This window comes from Acinonyx jubatus, chromosome C1, assembly GCF_027475565.1.
Source record: "Acinonyx jubatus isolate Ajub_Pintada_27869175 chromosome C1, VMU_Ajub_asm_v1.0, whole genome shotgun sequence".
Lineage (NCBI taxonomy): Eukaryota > Metazoa > Chordata > Mammalia > Carnivora > Felidae > Acinonyx > Acinonyx jubatus.
Window position 1 is genome coordinate 193,079,149 of NC_069381.1, and position 23,210 is coordinate 193,102,358.

Genomic DNA, 23,210 nt, shown 5'->3' on the forward strand with positions numbered 1-23,210 from the left:
CAATGACAAGTAAAAGAATAAAATAAGTATCATTTTCTCTATTTCTTAATGTTCAGCAATTAATTCAGTTACTAGTTATTATGACTCTCAATACTACTCTAAACATCTAAGATATGTGCTTTTAAAAATATGGTCTATTACATTTTTGCCCCCAAAATGAGACTCCTTACATTTTCAGTTATCCCTTCAGAACATTTCTGACCACCAGTACAATGGACTCTTTCTACACTTGCCCTTTCCTTTTTCCTCTCATATAATCTGGTCACTTAAAACACCCACAATAATGTATTCCAAAGTTAGGCTTGCTTTATTCCCCAGCCACAAATGGTCTCCCTTGTTTTGGTTAGCCAGTATTGGAAATACATACCAAAATAGGTATTATATAAAAGGATACGAGAGGATCAGTACCAATCTATTACCACTACAAGAAAAACAACTCACATACCCTGCTGATGATGGGTCAGCAGAGTAAGTTTCAACTAGGAAGGGCAGCATTATATAGCTGAAAATATAATTAGGTTCTACAGAATAAAGATAAACACTTCTACTTTGCAGTTGAAAGCTTAAAACTAAATAGGCCTTTGAAATCATGAGGTTCGCTGCTCACCAAGGTGACATCAAGGTAACTCTATGACAGAATCATGGCATTCAGTGAAAGGGAACAGAAGACACATTGAAAGTAATTTCCCTATGGGCAAGGAGTTAGCTGACTTTATGGACTACGGACATTGTGTTAAAGAAGTAAGTTTAAATCACAGGTGGCTTGATAAAGACTTAATGGTAACTAGGCATTTAAAGCTATAATGAATCTTGCTTTAGACAAATCCTACAGCTGTATGTTCTTAAGACAAGTCAAGTCATGTGATTTATGGAATTCTACTGTGCAATCTTGTAGTGAATTTCAAAGCTGTGGTCTCAAACTGCTGCAATTTGGTAGTAAACAGGCAAAATAGTCTAATAAAATCAAGGAAAGGTCAGGAAATACTACAAACCTTAAGTTTTTTAAAATTTTATTTTCTTTTGTCTTGTGATAAGATTTGAAGATATATAGTTATATAAGATATCATACAAAGTTATATAAAAATCATATACTACATGATACATAAAATCAATGCTAAGCATTTGAAAGCATTGCAAAATATTTATAACATATATTTGGATGGCTCATGATAAATAAGGCACATGATAAATATATTTATATGACACTTTAATAACTTTTTTTGTTAGCATGAGTTTATACATAGGTTAAGGTTGCATTTGCTTATTTCATTTGGCCTCTCCTGGTCCAAGTTTTCCCATATAAGCTAGGGGGACCTCCAGATGGAGAAGAGATATCCTCACTGTATAGCCAAGGCCAGCAATCTTAGCATCAGGTTAATGAGAAAAACAAGAGCCGGAACTAAGGCATGAGACGGGACCATATGGCAGGAATACAGTTGTCAGGCAGGGCCTGAGACTAGAGAGTCAGAAAAGTAGAAGAGGCAATGGCACTGTTAAGATTCCTGGGACATAGCAGGCTGCATTCTGGTGGAGAGAATCAAAAAATAAATAAAGTAAATTGGTCAATCATATTCTATGATAAAAGCTTAAAAAATACAACCATATTAAGAGGAATCTGTTGTACCTGGTATAGGAGGATTCAAAGTTAAATAGGATGATGAACTTTCCAGTGAGTTATGGTTCTTGGTACTAGCCAGGTTACTATGAAAGAATAGTTGGGTCTCTCTGTAGTAGCTAGCCCTGTGTTCTTAGGATCAATGAAATAATGTCTATGGCCCTTAAGTGTAATATCTGGATTTCCGAAGGATCCACCTACTTCCCACACTGGATGTGACATAAGGACCACTAGAGATTAATTGTCTTATTTTGGCTACTTTTGAGAAATGGAAGTTGGTTCATATATATACATTTGACCCTGGGTGGGAGAGAAGGCAAATGGTAGAGTTGAGATTTTATAATCTCTTAACCTCAGGCTTATTGACTTCTTCTTATAACATATAAGGAGATAAAAGGATATCATACTATAGTTTCAAGCAATATTGTTCTAAAAAGATACCCACCTTTCCTCCATCAGCATTATACTCTTTTTCATCTCCTTCTAAGAGCCTAGCTAGTCCAAAATCTGTGATTTTCACATGGTTTGGAGATTTCACTAAGACATTTCGGGCTGCCAAATCCCGATGAACAAGCCGTCTTTCCTCCAGGTACATCATTCCCTGAAAAACACCAAGTTCCAAAAAGACAGTTAATGCCTAGGCTTTTCTATTGTCTAAAAAGTAGTTCCCTTGCCTTCAGTTGCAAGTGCTTGATTTCTCTTAGTGAAGCCAGAATCCTGGAATATTTTTCAAAATTACGAAAAACCCAATAAAGGGATAAAAAAGCAAATGGCAAATAGCTTTTGGCCTTTTCCCCTAAAGTCCTGTAAAGAATGAATTACCTGCATATGAACTAAATGTTAGATCATTTTTTTCCCCCAGAGGTTTTGTACTCTCTTGCAAACACTTCCATCAGTGAAGTGTGCGTGCGTCTCAGCAGATAAGCTAAGAGACCCACACATTTCTAGTTGTTTTCTTCTCAATAACTCCTGCTTGATGTCACTCTCCCCTTACACCCCTTCTCCAAACAAACACACCAACCGTAATTAAAAAAAAAAAAACCCAAAAACTTCATATGCAGGTTTAATGGCACCAAAATCACCATCATAGTTTCTATCAAAGCTGAAGAATTATATTATTCTTATTAATTAGGCAAAAAATGAATTATACCCCAGAGGCATGAAAAGCCTATACTTTTTAAAAATGGTGTCAATGACAATAGTAGTCCTTAGAACAACCTGCAAGTGAAATTACATTGTTTATAGTGACCCTGATATTAGCCTTTAATATGTTTTCTTCAAAAAACATATAGGGTTATTAAAATAAAATTCATTACTGATTGCCAACAATTTACATATATCCATATATATTCATATGGGGATATATATCTCTCCATAATTCATAAAAGCAATAAATAAAATTGTACTTTGCCAGTAAATAAACTAAGAGCCATTAAACATTAGCCTTAACTAAAGGTTGATGAAAAGAAGCAAACTCAGAGGCCTAGATGGGAGCGAACATATTTTTATTCAAGTGTTAGAGGAAATTCTGTATTTGAGGATTTCAGTGGTAAAAAACATTGTCGCTTAAAAACAAATCAGAATTATTATAAAATCATTAAAGCATACTCTCATGCCAATTCCAAATCAAAGCTGTTGGTAGTTAATATCACAATTGCAGGACTTTGAAGGATTAATGGTTTTTGATATCAAAACAAAAGCTGCGGAAAACAGACACATAAATCACACAGGTAAAAAAAAAATGAACCATATACTCAGTGTAGTGTAAAGAGAAGATTGCTTCAAACAGCATCATGAGCCAAACACTATACTATAAATGCCCATTAAACACAACCAGTGGACGTACTGCCTGATATGGTCCAACTGGTCAGTAGTGTATTTGTGTTTTCTGAAATCAGTCCACAATTGAGATTTATAAGGTTTCGTCCTCTTTCCTAAACAGTGTTTTCTCTTCGATTATGCCAACTAATAAATTCCTAGAATAAAATGAATCTGAAAACATATAACCCTTATATGACTAAGGGATCAAAAAAATAGATTTATTGTCTTGGAGATAAAGTATTTTTAATTATTTGCCCTTTTAAGAAATGTCCACAAAAACATTCATCATTATCTTTCCTACCACTTTCATATCAGAATATGGAAATTGTGTTTGCAACAAGTTAATATTCAGATCCACACACAATGACAGAATACACACTATGTTCCAGGCACGGTGCTAGACATCAGGGAACAAAAAAAGAGTCAGAGAAGATCTATTCATTGCAGGAAGACAGAGCTGTTAATAAAGTGGGCAGACGTGGAATACAGGCTTGAACGGATCAATGTGACACGTGTAAGGCATTTAAGGAGAGCTGTGTTTTGAGGACCATTTGTAGTGTAGCCTAGAAATACACACGAGGGAGCCTTCAGAGAGGTCCTGAGGCCTAAGTAATGTTTGAATGACGTCCATCAGTTGGGCAAGATGAGGACAAAATTGCAGTTACAGAGAACACACACAGGGGCACCAATACCATGGTGTACTGGGACAAAGGTACGTAATTCTGTATTTCTAAATCATTATTCATAAAGGAGGGAGAGTGATGAGTGGTGAGGCTGACAAAGTAAGAAGAGGCTTGATTCAAAAAGGGCCTCTTACGTGTTGTGGTAGATAATCTGCACTTCACTGTGGTGATGCAGAGGTTGTTTGAAAAAGGAGAGTGACACAGTGATCATTGGAGTCTTGCAAAAAAATCACCTGGTGTATAAACAAAGGGCTGGACACAAATACAGCAGAAGTCAGGAGCCACTGCCACAATGCAGAAGAGAAGTGATGAGGTGGAAAAGGATGAGAGATAAAGTTTGCAGACTGGCAGTCTGAGCTATATCCAGCTTATATGCAGTTTATATGCATATATATTTTTGGCCCACACACTAGGAAACTCTCAAACATCCTCTTTAGCTGATTACTGGCTGTACCCCATTGAGGGCACCTCCAGTTGGCCAGGATCCCACCACTCACTATTACTACCCACGAATTCATTTATGATACTCGTCTAGCTCTTATGTATGATCATCTGAATCTTCAACTAAACTAGTCCACAAGAAATTTCAGGGAGAGAACAATTTCAAGTTACACTTATACAGTAAAGTAACCATCCTGGTAATTGAATAATGAAAAGGAGTATAAATTACAAATGATTTATACAATTTATACAAATGTATAAATTACAAATGATTCTATTTTCTGACTTTTGTAATTTAGGTGGATAATAATTCCTTTAACTAAATATTATCCTAATGCAAATATGCATATATTTCTTCACCATGTGCAAGAATAGTGATATATTCTATACCAATAGGGAGCTAACATTCACCAAGAAGCTTAAGACCCTAGTGACATATCCATATTACAAGCAAAACTTCAAAAACTCCATATGTTCTTTGATATTCTATATGCCAAGTCTTAGCAGGTGATAGACTATCCTGAACCTCTGAACCTCAATTCTATTTGTCTTAAAAAAAATGTTTTCTTCAACATAATGAAAACTCAATTCAGGCAACCAGATGGTAATTTATGTATAGTTTCACTCACCTGGCCATGATTAAAAGATAAAAACAGAAGCATCTATATCATTACCAAATCATCAAAATACATTTGTATGGTTGCTTTGTAACTATGCAACATCATGGTTATGACTGCTTTTAGATCATTAATTATGACTGCTACCTTAGTTCTACTTTCACACCTGAATTAGAGTGTTGAATCATCTATTGGATTGTTCATGATAGTTTTCTCCACATTGCAATTATTAAGATAGGATTTTCTTGGTGGATGATTTCATTAGAATCACAGTCTCTGTTAGATTCCTTCAAAATAAAGTCACTCCTTAAATCGGAGCGTGATGTGATTAAGGAGGCAGTTATTAGAAATAGCAGTGACAAAAATAAACTGGATGAAGTCCCTTGAAGTTTGAAGATGATTAAAAAAGAAGGGCCATTCATTATCACTGAAGGGATAATGCTGCATTGGTTGAAAAGAAACTTACTCTCACTTGTAGCAATTCCCATGTCCATGCCATGTCTGCCTGGGTGGAGTACATTATGGGACTATGAACACTGACAATAATGACAGCTAACATTGACTGAGTACTCAGAACACAGCAGAACGAAATGCTTCTACATTGGCAGGTTAACTTAATCCTCTGAGAAGCGTACTGTTTTCATCCCATTTTTTAAAAAAAAAATTTTTTTAACGTTTATTTATTTTTGAGACAGAGACAGAGCATGAACGGGGGAGGGTCAGAGAGAGAGGGAGACACAGAATTTGAAACAGGCCCCGGGCTCTGAGCTGTCTGCACAGAGCCCGACGCGGGGCTCGAACTCACAGACTGTGATATCATGACCTGAGTTGAAGCCGGACGCTCAACCAACTGAGCCACCCAGGCGCCCCTCATCCCATTTTAAATATGAGAAAACCAAGTCTCAGAGAGGTCAAGTTACTTCCTCCAAGTCATCTAAGGAGTGACAGAACTGGGATTTGGTTCCTGTGGGGTTCTAAAGTCTGCATTTTTAAGCCTACCCCCTCTCTTGGTGGGTTACAGGGTTGTGTGAGCATGAAGAAATTAATGTACACAATGAAGTCATATGGCTTTAGAAGATCCTAGTTCTTTTGGAACAAAATATTATAAGAGATTTCTGTGAATTTCAGGGAATAATGCAAGTGACTGACTTGTATTTTTATTTAAAATTCAGCTAAATTATAGAAACTTTTTCTTATTTAGTGGGAATTTGAATCATATAAATTGGAAACTTAATTATTGCTTTGACCACAGGATATGAAGGATGGTGGAGTTGGTCTGAGTGCAGATTCTGGGGTCAATCACCTGGATTGAACCCAACTCTGCCATGTTCTAGCTGTGTGATGCTGACAAGTTAATTAACCTGGCACTCACCTTCATCTCTAAAATGGCCATAATAGCACCTATACCACAGACTGTTGTAAAGATAAAATGAGTTAATATATGTAAGGAGCTTAAATCGTAACTCCCATATAGTAAGTGCAGGGCATGCAAGCTTTTATTACTGTTCTACAGATAAATATCAACAGTCATAGTGTGAACAAGAATAACTTACCCTCATTAACTTGAATTGCTTATTTCAGAAAATCTGTGAATCCCAACTAATATATCACAGTAGGCGTTCAATAAATGTTTACAAATGGTGACATATATGCCCACAACCAATCCATCATGATTAATGCGTGGATACAAATCCCAAATAATTACTGTTCAAAGTATTATTTTAGTAATGATTCACCTGAGGATGTTGTCATATAAAGAGAAGAAAAAAATAGGGAATCTACTAAGAGATTTGGTGCCCTCCATGAATACATCACAGAATTAGGATCTTAGTGAAGTTAAAGGTAATTAATAAGATAGGTTGGAGAGTTTTCAATGTTGCAGGAAGGGTGAATAAAATAGTACACTTGTACCGGACTGTGTGTCTTTTATCAGCACTGACGGGAGTTTTCTGTAGACATGTTTTAGGGGCATTTTGTCTACTTCTAGATCCTGGTGCTATAAGTCTGATTTTTACTCAAACTATTCAGAATTTACCATTATCCAAACCATTCAGTATTTTACCATTTTTCATACTTGCTCTATATGCTGTAATGAGTTTTCTTACTTATTTTCTGTTTTGCTTATACCTCTCAAAAGGTGCTTTAATAAATACAAACCTTATTCTGACTTTCAGAAATGCACTTTAATACCAAATCCAAGGATAATTTTATTACAATTGAGTTGAAAGTTTTAATCTCTGGTTAAAATCGACTCATCTAAACTGCTCTGTGGAAAAAAAATATCAGTGACTGACTTAATTTTAAAATAACAGTATTGACGGACACCTGGCAATGACCTTCTTCTCAATATTATATTTGAATCACAACTGTCTAGCAAAAATGCGTTATTTCTATGTTTTAATCCAATGTGAAAATGTATTCTGCCCAGCTGCAGGAAGCCAACACAAGTCAAGAGAGACCAGACTATTTTTGACAATAAATATTTGCTTCCCATATATAGGACATGTGACACTTTCATCAAACATGTGTGGAGCTAAAAATTTCAAGCTGCAGTCAGCTTTCACAGGCATTAATCTCTGGAGTTAGCAAGAGTACACTTTTTTTCCTGTTTTCATTCTAATAACCTCAAGCTTTTTTAATAACACAGGAAGCTTCAGGAAAGCTAGCCTCAAATGAAAATCACTCCTCTTTTCTACTTTTCCTTCTAAAAGCAATTCTATGCCTGAGGGGGGCGGGAATTCAACTATAATGCTCTCTGTTAGGGCTAAAGATATGAGCATGTTCAAGGGAAGAAAGGAGCCTTTTTGGATGAAGTAACTGACTTTATCCAAATAGTGCATGAAGGGAGACTAACGGGGCTCATAATTAAATAAACTGAGAAGCCTTTTCAACTAGCAAAAGCTTGTTCATGGCAGCGGAGAAAGAACACAGAACTGAATGTTAGAGTCAGAAGTCCCAGACATGCTGCTCACTAGGTTTTTGACCTCAGATACTCATTTCACTTCTCCTATAAAAGTGACAGATTGGCCTAAATGATCTCTGAGGTGTCCTCCAGCTTTAAATTTTTATTCCATGATAGATGGAATTGTACAATAGATCTATATAAAATACTAAATTGTGGGCCAATAAAAGACACAGAGAATAGTAAAGAAAGATGTAGACTAGGTGCCTTCCTTCAAATGTTTAGCAAGAGCCGTGAACATGTTTTAGTAAAAGTCAGTTTCATGCATCCAATGTTTAAAACAACAGACTTTAGAAATAAACCCCAGCTCTTACTAGCTCTGTGTCCTTGGTCAATTTATTTGTGCATTTCAATTTCCTTATCCATCAAATGGGGACAATAATAGTATGTACCCTGAAGATTATCTTCAGGAATCAGTGCCCTCATGTTTGTAAAAACACCTAGAACATTCAATATGCTAAGATACTATGCGTTTTCTAAATAAGTAACCTCTAATTGTATTGAAAATACAATTTGACTACTTAAGAGAAAGAAAAGGTACGCAGTACTGTTAGGCAAAGTAACTTTTCTTTCTCACTCTATTTGTCCCCAGATGTTCTCCTACTATTCTTCTCAGAAGAAGAAAAGCAGATTCACATGGCTCTCCTAAACTAGCCTGGAGTTAATAGTCATGGTTAATTCTTACATCTTCCAATTGCACTGATGATCTTTACGTAATGTGATTAGGCTGCAGTTCTTATGGAGATTTTGAAATACTGAGGGCTAAATTTATATGAGTTTAATAATGTGCAATGAAAACAATATGTGTTGATATTTGAAATGTGTTTATCAAATATTCCCAATAATATATTTGAGTGGGTGTTTGTGTCACACACACACTCACACACACACACACACACACGCATCTAGGAGGTGCTGTGGTATATCGCCCAGAAACTTCTTCAGGACCAGCGGACTCACACTGTCAGCTTCTGGGAGTGTTGGCTGCTGGTCGCTCTCATCTCAGCTACATCATTTTGGTTGCCCTGATACCCCCACCCCAACTGCTGCTTTGCTGGGGTTTTCGTCCTCTCACAGAGTCAACCCACATCCAACAAGTGGCTGATGTAGTTACAAAGTCCATCCACGCTTGGACAACTATGAAAAACTATGCAAGTTCCAGGGCTTTCTCCTAAGATTGGGTGAGATCTCTGTCATGATTTCACCACGGCTCAACTTTTTCCTTTAACCTAATATTTTTCATGGCTTTACAGGTATTGCTCCTGAGAACACTTGCCAAAAAAACTTCCTGCATGAAAATCTGTCTCAGACACTGTTTTCTAGGAGCCAACTCAAGGCAATATGTGTGGGTTTTGTCTTTGGTTTCTTTTAGGATCTCAGATTCACAGAATTTTGAGTTACTCATATTCCATAATTCATGAGTGTGATTATCATTGCTCCCCTATATCTTCCACCCCAATCCCATTCTCCTATACATCCTAAGTGTTCACAACTTTTTTTTTCCATGCACATCCTTCCAATCCATCCATGTTTATTTATCTTTACTTATTTTTAAATTCGTGTGTATTATTTTAACACATAAATCGTATTGTGCATTAAATAAAAACATGTTTTACTCATCATACGTTTTTAGATTCAAGCATAATGCTAAACAAAATCCAGTTCACTACTCCTTGTCATTGAATTAAATTATATCCACACATAAACACATACACATATATAACACAGGCAAACACTCTCAATTTATTGTCTATTCCACACTTGGTGGGCACTAAACTTACCCCCATCTCTTTGACACTACAAACAAGACTACATTTAACACTAACACCATGTGAAAATGATATAAATTTGCTTCACAATATAAAAAAAATCTGTTCAGTACTAATTTTTGTGTAGGAGAATCTAGACAAACAATAATAGTGATAGTCACTGTGGAAAATGGAACTTGTAGAAGTTTTTTGTTAAGGGAGCACTGAAATGGTATGAGGAATACAATATAACTATGCATGTTAACACTTCCTATTTTTGTAGGTAAAAGCTAGCTAACCTTTATTTAAGCACTCCATGCCAGGGGACTGTTTTAGTGGAGCTCACAAGAACCCAAAGAGATCTGTACTACTACTATTTCCATTTTAAGATGACGAAACTGATGCACAGAGAAATAATAAAATAATTTGCCCAATGGTGACAGTGCAAGATTTGACTGTAGGCAGCTTGACTCCAGAGGCAACAAATTTAACTATTACATTATATGACCATATACATACAACTATAGTCAATAGGTTATAAAACCATATATGAAACTAACAAAGACAGGATATATAACTGAATAATTGTTTTGTAAACAATGGGTGCTCTACAATCAATGAAGAGAAAATTCTTATACCTAGTAAACAAATCTCTTTAGTTTTGCTGGGATCCCCTAGAATGAATGGTGCCTCCAGACACAGTTGCATTGACTACTTGTTATTCACTACGTATTCCGCAATTTGAAGATTGCCTGACAGTTAACTATTACTCAATAGATGTTTGTAGTTGGATTAAATGAACAATAATACCAAAATCTTGTAAGCCTGTTCAGGCAGTGGCAATTTTTCTTTGCAGCGTAGGTGGGGCAAGTTTAAAAGTCTGCAATATTTAGGATAGGTGGAAGGAAGCCAGACTTTCAGCACTGTGGCCAAACCCCAGCTGGTGATATTAGCATACCACGAGAATGAATGAAGACAACATTTACAGATTCCTGAGGCTGGCTGAGAAAACAAAAATTTTCTTCTGGTTCTCTACATTCTCTTCAGATATTTCTCCAGAAATTTCATTTACCACCCTTCACAAGCTTTTAGAAATTTCCATTGCAAGAATGTGCAGGATAGTCTGCTTGGGATTCCAGAGTGTCTTACAGAAATGAAATAATAATAAAGAAACAAACAAACAAAAATAAGTTAAAAAGCACGTGTGAGGGGTGCCTGGGTGGCTCAGTCGGTTAAGCATCCGACTTCAGCTCAGGTCACGATCTCGCGGTCCATGAGTTCGAGCCCCACGTCGGGCTCTGGGCTAATGGCTTAGAGCCTGGAGCCTGCTTCGAATTCTGTGTCTCCCTCTCTCTCTGCCGCTCCCCCGTTCATGCTCTGTCTCTCTCTGTCTCAAAAATAAATATACGTTAAAAAAATTTTTAAAAAAGCATGTGTGAGAAGTCACTGCTTCCCTACCAAATGAATAATGGGTCAAAAAGCTCATCTGCCTGGATCAAGAGAATACTAAATATGCTATAGGTTTTCCTCCTCACTGACCTCTTGCCAATATGATTACAAGGACAGAAGTGAATTGTATAGTGTCCACGCTCTCTCAGAAAAGTATACTTAAAATGGATTACTTCTGCTCCTTAGGCAGCCGATCAATAAAGATGTGGATTGCAATGAGAACCGTGATATCTGTGGACTATAGTAGTTATCCTCTGTGCCTCTTTAGAAATTAATTAAAAATCAATGAAGTGTGCAAACTATTAATACAGCAACCTCTAGATTAACAGATCAAAGCTGAGCTTTTCTCTGAGAATTCATATTGTGCAAATACATTCAGACAGTATAGGGAGGAGGTTGAGTGTCTGACGCCTTTGTTATAATTGAGCATAAGCAAATCATTCCTAATATTCTTTAGTTTCATAGAGTCACATGCCATTGACTGAAAACCATAAAGTTCAGTAGGTGGGAACATGTGCATACAACTTTCCTTCTTAAGACAATTACATCAATGTTAGGAGCTATACTTATTACAAAGCAAACTGCCATCATACAGAACTAAAAATTTCCAGTAACTATTTTCTTAAGTGTGGCTTACTCATCTATGAGTTCAAGCAGTTGAGTTTATTTATAGTTGCTGAATATTTTTAAATAAGTGTCTTCCTGTGAAAAAATGTGACATTTCTAGAACACTAAAAGCTCTCATGTGATCTGAGCCAATTTTTTTGTCCACGTATGATGTATCATTCAATTCAGTTCTGCCTCTGTCTTATTTGGATGCCAGTGGACCTGGCCCATCTATGCATATGCTTCCCCAGCACATGTAAAACTCATATACTCCCCTCTGGAAGTCACTGAGATACCTCCCATCTGCCTGCTCTGACCAGTGCTCCTCTTGCTCGGGTTCTTTTCTCTTTAAAATTCTGAGAAGGATTGGAACCACAGCTTTAAGTTTTCATTTCAATCTCCTACATTTTGGAAGCCCGTTTTGATGCATTTCCTCTGTTTCAAACTTTGCACTCTCCCTCCAACAGAACGCTAGGGCTTTGTCTTTAGTCTCTGCCTAAGGACATAAGAGAATAAGATGCCTGATTTTTGTCTTGGCTCATCTTTTTTTAAATTTTTTTATGTTTATTTAGTTTTGAGAGAGAGAGAGAGAGAGAGCCAGGGAAAAGCAGAGACACACACACACACACACACAGAATCTGAAACAGGCTCTGAGCTGTCAGCACACAGCCCAGTGTGGGGCTTGGACTCACGAACTGGGAAATCATGACCTGAGCTGAAGTCAGATGCTTAACCAACTGAACCACCCAGGTGCCTCTGCCTTGGCTTATGTTCTAGCCCAAGATGCCCATAAATGTATCAGATAATACATAACTATAAAAGGAGAATAGTTTATCTCTATTTAAATTGGCAACATGTAGGGGCGCCTGGGTGGCTCAGTCGGTTGGGCAGCCAACTTCGGCTCAGGTCATGATCTCACGGTCCATGAGTTCGAGCCCCGCCTCGGGCTCTGTGCTGACAGCTCAGAGCCTGGAGCCTGTTTCGGATTCTGTGTCTCCCTCTCTCTGACCCTCCCCCGTTCATGCTCTGTCTCTCTCTGTCTCAAAATAAATAAATAAATAAATAAATAAATAAACGTTAAACTGGCAACACGTTGTCATCTGAGTTTTTGCTGTTTTAAAGTTTGGGGGTGTCATAGTCATAACACAAACCTCGCTGTTTCTTGGCCCAACCTGCCTGCAGAGTACCTGTAGCCATTTGCCCCTTAGAAGCTATTTCCAGATATTTGTGGGGTTCCCCAGTGAGCCTCACTGATGTTTGTGAATACTTCCTTGGTTATTTTCCTCAGGGCTCTGCATTCCTTAAACCTTCAGCTGGAGCTGCTGTGGAAATGCTACTGCCCCTCTAGTGGTGTCTGTCTCTTGGTGCTTGAGAAGTTGGAGCTTATGATAATTCAAAACAGTGAATGACGCCCTTCCAGCTTCCTCACCCATGAGAACCTTGCGATCTTCCATACTGCCTTAGCGAAGAGTTCTATGCACTTCTCAACACGCGCCATAATTTGCCCCCAGCGACATTAATTTCTATTCTTGAGAATAGTCTTGAGAGTATCTGAGACCCTAGTCTCAGTTCCCTTAAAAACTTCTTCCACGACTTAGCGCCTGACTCCATAAAGGCTCAGACTTAGTCCAAGACATAGGAGGGAAGACTAATGCATCCCTCTTTAATTCTCCTCTTGGACCCCATGCACTTTTCATCATTTCCTCATTTTCCACTACCCCCCCCATTCATGTGCACATGCGCACACACACTGTCATGTGCGTGTGCAACTGCCTCTTCTATCCTATAACTGACAAAAGTCTCCAAGCAACTTGACCCTGTCACTCTAGCTTCTTTTCTAGGGATTCCTCAGCTGGAACTCCATGGCTCAAACCAACCGGAAAATTCTGTTGGCTCTTCTGTCTTTGCACTTATTCCTCCCTTCACCTGGAACAGTCCCTCACCACACACTGCTACACTCCTCCTAGTATGCTTCAGATGCAGATCTGGGTAGATCTAATACTGTCTTAGATTACAAATCAGCTCTCATTTCCTCCACACAGTTTTCCCTCACGCCCAAGGAGATTATGTCCCTCTATTGTATGACCTAGTAATGTCCCATTTTCTCTATCTATCTATCTATCTATCATCTATCTATCACCTATCTATCTTCTATCATCTATCTAAAACTAACCCCTGACATTAGCAAGCATTGTGTAAAATAACTTTTTGTGTAAGGCTAAATCAAGGTTACTTTATTTATAAAGCAGAAGTAACATACATTTTTATTTATAAATTAGGCTGCATCTTCTGCGTTCAAGCTTTAGAAATACTGTGTTGCATATTATACAATCTTAGTTTCAGGTGAATAATAGAAGAAGACTCGAAAACATCTGGTTCCCAATTGAACACTCATGTACTAAACTGATTAGTTTGTAAGATTGTTTTTAAGAGAAACACCGAAGGGAGGGATAGGAGTAGAAAGTTGTGTTTTGGCTTGTTCAAGTCTTAAAAGTTAAAGTTTTAATCTGACCACTTTTCACTTTTTTGCTTTAAACCCTTATGAATCCTTAACTGCCTGAAGCTGAAAACAGTGTACTCCTGCTGAGATGACTTAACTCAATTTGATCCTTCTCACATTTACCAATCCCATCACATTGTAGACAATCAATAAATACTGGTCAATTGATTGATATCCCCCTCTGTCCTCCATCTATTCATCCATATGCCTTCTACTGCCTTTGAATCACCAGGTAAGGAGAAACGGAATTCCCAGTAATAATAAAAATACTTACAAAACACATAGTCTTATAACAATTAAAACTAAAGGAAGAAGAAAGAGGAAAATAAATATTTAATATTACTGGAAACAATTTTGTATTGTTAGTGATTATTCTTATTATATATCATCCCTTTGCTCTTTTTTCTAAGATATTAAATATCTGCTAATTTTCCAGCTTCCTTGCATATGTATTACAGGTTGAGTAGTGAATATTTTGACTTCTGGAAAATTTTGGGGTTTTGTGCTACATGCTACCTGTTTTTCTATAAGGTAGGGAAATTGAGGCGCTGCTCATGCACACTGCCAAAGTTGTGTGTGAAAGTTGCCCTTTTCATTCGCTCTTCTCTCCAGTTCACAGATTTATGCAGTTAATACTTCACATGGAAAAAAATCTGCAGATATACATCACACAAGCCATGCTCTAAAGAGTCATTCTCTGCCCATTCCTGTTCATCTTTGACAGCTGAGTACAGTATGCGTGTCAGCTCTCAAATACGACTTCCCAGGCTTCAGTATTAACTCAACCACTCTAAATGCAGCTGTCTGCGTCACCTTCGCCATGTCAGTTAGCTTCTCAGTTTGCCAGTATCTTCATCCACAAGGTGGAGATAATAATATAATAGCACATTTCTCATAAGCTTGTTATGAAAATTAAATGAGCTTGGTGCATGTAAAATTCTTAGCACAGTGCCTGGTCTGTAGCAAGCACTCAACATTGTTAGTTATTGCCACTGCCCCATTCGTCCAGCATCTTGCATTAGAGATGATTCTTATTTTTCAAAATTTTAGTTTCTGAGCAACTTATCATTTTCTCAGACATTCTCAAACAGCCTTTTATACTTAGGATACAAAAGATCATCTATCAACCAACAACTGCATGTCTTGGTATTGCCGTCATTCATACAACAGTTTGATTTCGACAAAACTTTGTTTTGTGCTTGTACCCTTTTCTTCCTACATATAATTATCTTAATGACACTTCAGTTTGATGTTCAAAAGAAAATAGGGTGGAAAATAAAAGTGATATGAAAAATTTTCCCATGAAACTAATAAAATTAAGACAAATAGAGAAATCATTAGGGATTTGGAATTAGCATGTCTTCAACAACTACGGTATGTATATTCATTGAACTTAAGCTAAATAATTGTATATTATTTTTTAAAACAAGAAAAATAAAGTACATGGAGAAAGGGCTGTAAATACTTCACTATGCATGAGAGGTAAAGATAAAGAAAAATTAAATATTTTATGATACTCTCAAGCTATCTACAATTGAATTCCAGCTATAATATGTAGATCTATTGTTTACATTTAAGATTTCTACTTTTGCCTTTTTTATGAATAATTACGTATGAAAATTGTGGCTACCTTATATTTGTATATACATATGCATATTCCATTAGGTCATAGGCTACTAAAAAAAGAATACAAAAAAAGACTAAGTATTATCTATTTTCTCTTGATACTTTTTAAAAAAGTGTTTATTTATTTTTGAGAGAGAGATAGTGATTGTGAGGGGAGGGGCAGAGAGAGAGGAAGACAGAGAATCCAAGGCAGGCTCAGAGCTGTCAGCACAAAGCCCATGTGGGGCTCAAAGTCACTAAAGGTGAGATCATGACCTGAGACAAAATCAAGAGTTGAAGGCTTAACCAACTGAGCCACCCAGGCACCCAAATCTCTTGATGCTTTTCTAGCTTATTACACATACAATATTTTTTGAGTATACAATTCATTCTACATATAGTTGAACAGGATAAAAAAAGTTTCCTTGTGTTTTCCTGTCTCACATTTAGGTCTTTCATCCATTTTGAATTTATTTTTGTGTATGGCATAAGAAAGTGGTCCAGTTTCATTCTTCTGCATGTTGCTGTCCAGTTCTCCCAGCACCGTTTGCTAAAGAGACTGTCTTTTTTCCATTGGATACTCTTTCCTGCTTTGTCAAAGATTAGTTGGCTACATATTTGTGGATCCATTTTTGGTTTCTCTATTCTATTCCATTGATCTATGTGTCTGTTTTTGTGCCCATACCATACTGTTTTGACGATTATAACTTTGTAATACAGGTTAAAGTCTGGGATTGTGATGACTCCAGCTTGGGTTTAAACAGTGTGGACGTTATTCAAAAAATTAAAAATAGAACTATCCTACAAACCAACAATTGCACTACTAGGTTTTACCCAAAGGATACAAAAATGCTGATTCAAAGGGGCTCATGCACCCCAATGTTTATAGCAGTGTTATCAACAATAGCTAAATTATGGGAAGAGCCCAAATGTCCATCAACTGATGAATGGATTAAGAAAATGTGGTATGTATGTATATGTATATATATATATATATATATATATATATATGTGTGTGTGTGTGTGTGTGTATATATACATATATATGTGTGTGTATATACACACACACACACACACACACACACAGTGGAACACTACTTGGCAATTAAAATGAATCAAATATTGCCATTTGCAACGTGGATTGAACTGGAGGGTATTATGCTAAGCCAAATAAGTCAGTCGGAGAAAGACAGTTATCATATGATTTCACTCATATGTGGAATTTGGGAAACTTAACAGGTGATCATGGAAAAGAGAAGGAAAAAATAAGATAAAAAACAGAGAGGGAGGCAAACCATAAGAGACTCTTAAATACAGAGAACAAACTGAGGGTTGATGTGGGTGGGTGGGTGTAGGGGTGTGTTAATGGGGGACGGGCATTAATGAGGGCATTTTGGGGATGATCACTGGGTTCTACTCCTGAAGCCAAGACTACACCGTGTGTTAACTAACTTGAGAATAAAAAAAAATTTTTTTTTAAAAAGTTCCTTTGTGTCTCTCAACAATCATCTATTGAATAGCTGTTATGTACCACTGGGCACTCTGCTGATATTTTACATATAGTTCTTCATTCTAGTGTGAGACATATACACAGACACTATAGAAAATGTAAAGAAAATGTTTTGAAAGTACAGAAAAGGGGGAATGTGACACTTTCTGTGTTTTTACAGAAAGTCTCACAGAAAAGGTGGAATTGAGCTTGATATTAAATGAAAAAATAGGCCTTTAAATTTTTGGCTATAATATATAGTAAGACTATTCTAGACATGATACAAAGCATTAAAAAAAAAAGTAACAATAAAACAAAACACAGAGTCCTAAAAGGTAACAGTATGGTTGGAAAAAAATACAAGAAGTTTTATGAGGATGGGACATAAGTTGACAAAAGCTAGAAGTGCCACAATTGTCCAATTTAATTGTAACTACCTGATATGAGGTACAGAGAAGCCATCCAAAGTTTTGTTGAAACAAGCTAGAGTGATCAGATCTGGCAGCTGAGTGAAGAATACACAAGGATGAAAGAGATTGGAAAGAATCAAGGAGATTGATTAGGATATGATAATACTAGCCCATATAATGATGGTTGAGGGTTTGAGTAAGGCAGTAACTTGGAGAGTTAATTTTGGGTTGAGAGCAGCAAATAAAGATGGGAGCTTATCACTGATAATAAAATCATAAGACAGGGTGAGAGAATTCAGTTTTTCCAGATCAAATTCAGGAGAAACATCATTGTTAACTGAAAGGCTAAGAGGGAAAAAAAAAAAAGGTAAAAGTGACTAAAAGTAAAGGTCAGATTTAAAGAAAAAGAAAAAGGATAGACTGGTATTGGGGAGTGGAGAGGAATTGAGAGAATTTCAAGGTGAAGTTGGGGATAGTGCCAAGTGCAATAGAGAGGTCAAAAAAGGATAACTGAATGGAGACTCTTGATTTTAGGAAATGGAAATACTGGTGTATTAATCATCTTAGAAAAGAGACCATTCTGCCCATGGCCCCTCAAAGTTCATGTCCTTTTGATGTGCAAAATCCATTCATCCATCCCAACAGTGCTCAAAATTGTTCCAGCATCAGTTCTAAACTCTAACATCTGAAGCCTCATCTGAGTATTATTTAAGTGAGATATGGATGAGACCCTAGGTATTATTCATCCTGAGGCGAAACTCCTCTCCATCTATTGACCTGTGAAACCAGACAAGTTATATGCTACCAAAATACAAAGGGGGTTAGGGTAGGATAGATATTCTAATTCCAAAAGGGAGAAACAGGAAAGAAGGAAAGGGTGATGTATCTCAAACCTTGCAAGCTGAATTTCATCAGCTCTTAAGGCTCACGAATAGTCTTTGGTTAATTAATGATCTGCCTTCAGGATTTGCTTTGGTGGCCCTATCTCCAAAGCAGAGTTGGGAAGGGTCCTACCTCATTCCCATGGCTCCACAGGGTAGTCTATCCCTGTGGCTTTGGACATAGACTATCTGACCTGTGAAAACCAAGACAGAGGACCTAATAACTTCTGAAATGCTTTGGTGGGCATTTTTCCCTCTTAAAGAAGAATGCACATTCACGGCCAAATATCTCCATTACTCTGAGGAACTGCTTGCAAAATCCAACAGCCTTTCTTCATTTTGTCCTGTATCCATCCCTTTAGTTCATATTGGAAATGTTTCAGCTCATATAATCTCATAACCTCTTTATTGAGTAATACTCTTGCCGTACCCCTGGTGTTCACAACAGAACATACTTTGTTAATTTTTTAAATATGAATAGGCTGAAAATTTTCCATATCTTCAAGTTTTGGTTAGTTTTTGCTTCTTCAATTCATTTCTCTCCTTTCACACTTTATTATAAGCAGTCAGGAGGGATCAAGCTTCTCCTTCAACACTTTGCTTATTCTCAGCTAACTATCCAATTTTACCATTCACAAGGTCTGCCTTCCACAAAACACTAGGACACAAACAATTCAGCCAAATTCTTTTCCATTTTATAACAAGGATCACCTTTCCTCTAGTTTCCAACAACATATTCCTCATTTCCATATAAGGTCTTACCAGAATCACTCTTAAAAATTATATTTTTCACATGCATCTGAAAACTCTTCCAGCCTCTACATATTACCCAATTCCAAAGCTACTTCCACATTTTTAGATATTTGTGACAACAGTACCCCATTTTTGTATCAAAATATGTATTAGTCATCTCAGGGGGGCATAACAAAATACTGTAGATTAGGTGGTTTACAAAACAGAAACATTTCTCACAGCTCTGGAGACTGGTAAGTTCAAGAACAGGGTGCCAGCCAATTCAGTTACCTAGGGAGGGCTCTGTTCTTGGCTTTCAGATGGCCACCTTCTTACTGTGTCCTCACAAGATGGAAAGAGAGAGAGGAAGACAGCCCTGTAGTGTCTCCTCCTGCTTCTAAGAAAAGGAAGTAAGATCCCACTCTGCCCCAACAATAATGTGTTAACCACTGCCTGCAGCTAGTGAGAAAATGCCACAACCTTGAACTCTTCCTCGCCAATAAATTTTTGTTCAAAACAACTTTCCCTACGTTCCTCCAAAAACCTAATAAAAGCTGACCTTTCCTTTTTTCCTTCAGGCTTGCCTAGGATTCACTACAGGTTGCTTCTCCCTAGTTGCAATCTCTCTGCTATTCCCACATAAACTCATTTTTTTTCTTTTACTTAAATAACATTTTTCTTTGATCTGTTTAAAGTTAACAGGCTTCAACATACACTTTTTAGGGGATACAATCGGTCCATAGCAATTGGTCACCTTGGTGAAGGTCACTAGACTGCAGTACACTCGGTTTTGCGGTAAAGAAGGTTTTGAGGAACTCTGGTCAACAAAAAATTGTGCTCCTTTTAAAAGTATGTGGATAAATAGGCAGTCACTTTAGGAAGAGGAAGCAAGTTTGAGGCCATTCATCTACCACCCCTGGAGAACTGGTACGTAAGATGCATGAGAGACGGCAGTGAGTCAGGAGAGGTTGATGATATAGGATAAGAAGAAATACTGCAGCTGTGATGGGGTCAAGAGTGTAGGTAACAGGTAGGCTCTGTAAAGGAAGAAAGGCAATGCTCTCTCTGAATCAGCAATGAAGGAAAAGCTCGAAGCTGGAGAAGGGCAACAGTGCAGAAGTTCATACCCTTCTGTCTTATTTTCTTTGGTAAATTAGGAAGCAGTAACACATGCTGAGAATGAAAGAACATTTGAGACAGAGAGAAAGGTTTGAAATGGCCCGAAAGAGAATATTCTCAGAGTTTGCTGTGTGAACCAGCAAGCAGGCATCCATGGAGAATGGGAAAGAAACCTCACATATCAGGGTGAAGATCACCACACATATTGAGGGGCAATATCACATGGAAATCATAAGCTTGTGATTGTATTAACTGGCTTGAGTATTTTATTGTCCTAAGAAGCAAAGAAAGAGCGTAATTGGATATATTTGGGTTCATCCAGGGAAAGGTATTATCAAGGAAGTGAGACAGGAAGACAGAGATCAGGACAAATAAGCCAACAAAACCTTTGTAAAAATACATGGATGTTAGAAAAACTCATAGAAATTCAGAGTGATTTCTGGACATTAGCATGCATCTTATAGTTTCTTCTACAAACGTTTTACTATCACCAACAAACACATAGGCCACAAAATATTCCTCCCCATCTAAACATTTAAAAAATAAAATCAGTTTCTCCTTCAAAAACTTTATTTTAACCAGAAAGTACCAGACTATAATTGTATAGCATCAGGTAAAGATGTATATTCTAAAACAATGAGAGAATAAGAAAGACTTTTTTTGTTTTTTATCATATGAACAAGGCATTTCTTACTATTTGATTGATTTTAATAATTTGGCTTCTGATAATCCTCTCTATATGTTTATTAACAAATTATCCATGTTTCCTACAGAATTTAATTTTTAACTATCATATATCATTTAAACAAGTGATTCCCCCCCCATGTCACAATATACAACATTGAGCTGAAACGTCCTAACTTTAAGAAAACTATAAACCACTGAAAGAGTAGGAAAATTAAGCAACACACAGAAGCCAGGAACTGAATATATGGGTTTAATGAAACCAGTGACCTTGGGTCACAAAAATCTATGGGTTTATTTTGCTGTCAGAATGAATTTATTTTAATCGTAACTTCTATATGTCTTTACAATTGTAATAATGTTTGGTAAAGTTGGGCTACCTTTATATGGCTTCACAGTATTCAATTTCATTTTAAAACATCTAATGCAAATTTAATACTTTTATCTTATATGACAAGACTTAGCTCAGACTGAAATAATCACTGTATTAACATTTTTTACCCATTCAAATAGTCCAATTCATTATTACAAAAACAGCAAGCATCCCCAGCCTGTCATTAATTCCTACTGTTTTAATTACAAGAAAAAAATACTCTATGGAAGGCTTTTGTGGATAATGGCACTATAAACACAATCGTATGCAAAGATACGAAAATAAAATGAAGTAATTTTTTCTGTATCAATATTCTGGTAGAAATATCACATTTTCGGCAAAAAATGAAAGTCTATTAAAATATAATGATTCTTTATTTGAATTCAGCCACAAAGAGGCATTTTGGGACTACATATTAATTTTGACTTTTTGGAGACTCACGAAATCTATAGCTATGACTGATACTTTTATAAATCAGCTCTGTATCCATTCAGATTTAACGTATTTTTTTTTTTAGTGCATTTCACCCAAATGTAGTTTCTGTATATTATGATTACATGTAAATGACTGTCAGTGTCAGGAGATACAAACTATTGAAAGCTTAAAAATAAATGCTACATAAGATTTTACCCAGAAACACAATCCAACTTTGGGCACAAGTGCTTCTTAGATTGTTTAAACACAAAAGAATGTTGTAACATTCTTTACAACACTGACCACTTCGTTTAGAATATGGTTACATGGAACATGGCTGGGATTTGACAAGTGAGGGGAAACCTCAGAATACATATTTGTTTAGCTTTATTATTACCATTATTATTTTTAACCTAAATCAGAATATATCACTGAGGGAGATTCTTCTGATTTTCCATGCCAGACACGATGCATTTTAATTAAAATATTGTCAGAGGATAACTTTGGGGAAAATACTCTACCAGTCACTCACAGTCTTCTAGAGGTGACAAGGAAGGACAATTGGACTTGTGCACATCCACTCAACAACGTGTGCACACGTGCGCGCGTGCACACACACACACACACACACAGAATGCAATACAGATTGTGATAATGCTGTTGTAGAGGTACAAAGACCTATGCACACATGGGGGTAAAAGAGAAACTCCAAATAGAGGAATTAGCAATTTTGTGAACAAAGGTAAGCCTTGAAATATATCTTGAAGGACCAGTAACATTTAGAATATTTTTTAGCAGAGCTATACTGCGCTAAGACAAAATATGCCCATTTATTCTTTTAAGATTAAACCCAAGAATAGGTAATATATTTTCCAAAATGTAATATTACTTTAATAAATATTTAAATTGTAGATCAATGCTAGATGTCTGTTAGCACTGAGATCATATATCATATACTTTTTTCTGAGTACAAGATAAATGTTAGTTCACTAAAACACAAGCAGATAAATAAATAAATAAATAAAGGCACTGTTTCTACTCTTGCAATATTTAAAATCTCT

The 23,210-nt window shown here is 36.7% G+C and overlaps 1 protein-coding gene across 6 annotated transcripts in view; it reads right to left on the minus strand.

The window, feature by feature from the left end:
• Nucleotides 1-23,210, minus strand: part of ERBB4 (erb-b2 receptor tyrosine kinase 4) — a 1,120,478-nt gene that overhangs the window by 43,510 nt on the left and 1,053,758 nt on the right. For all 6 annotated transcript variants that reach the window (XM_027051681.2, XM_027051663.2, XM_027051688.2 and 3 more), the window contains one exon: nt 2,061-2,216. In XM_027051681.2, coding sequence (XP_026907482.1) covers nt 2,061-2,216 — 156 coding nt within the window. The remainder of the gene's footprint in view (nt 1-2,060; nt 2,217-23,210) is intronic.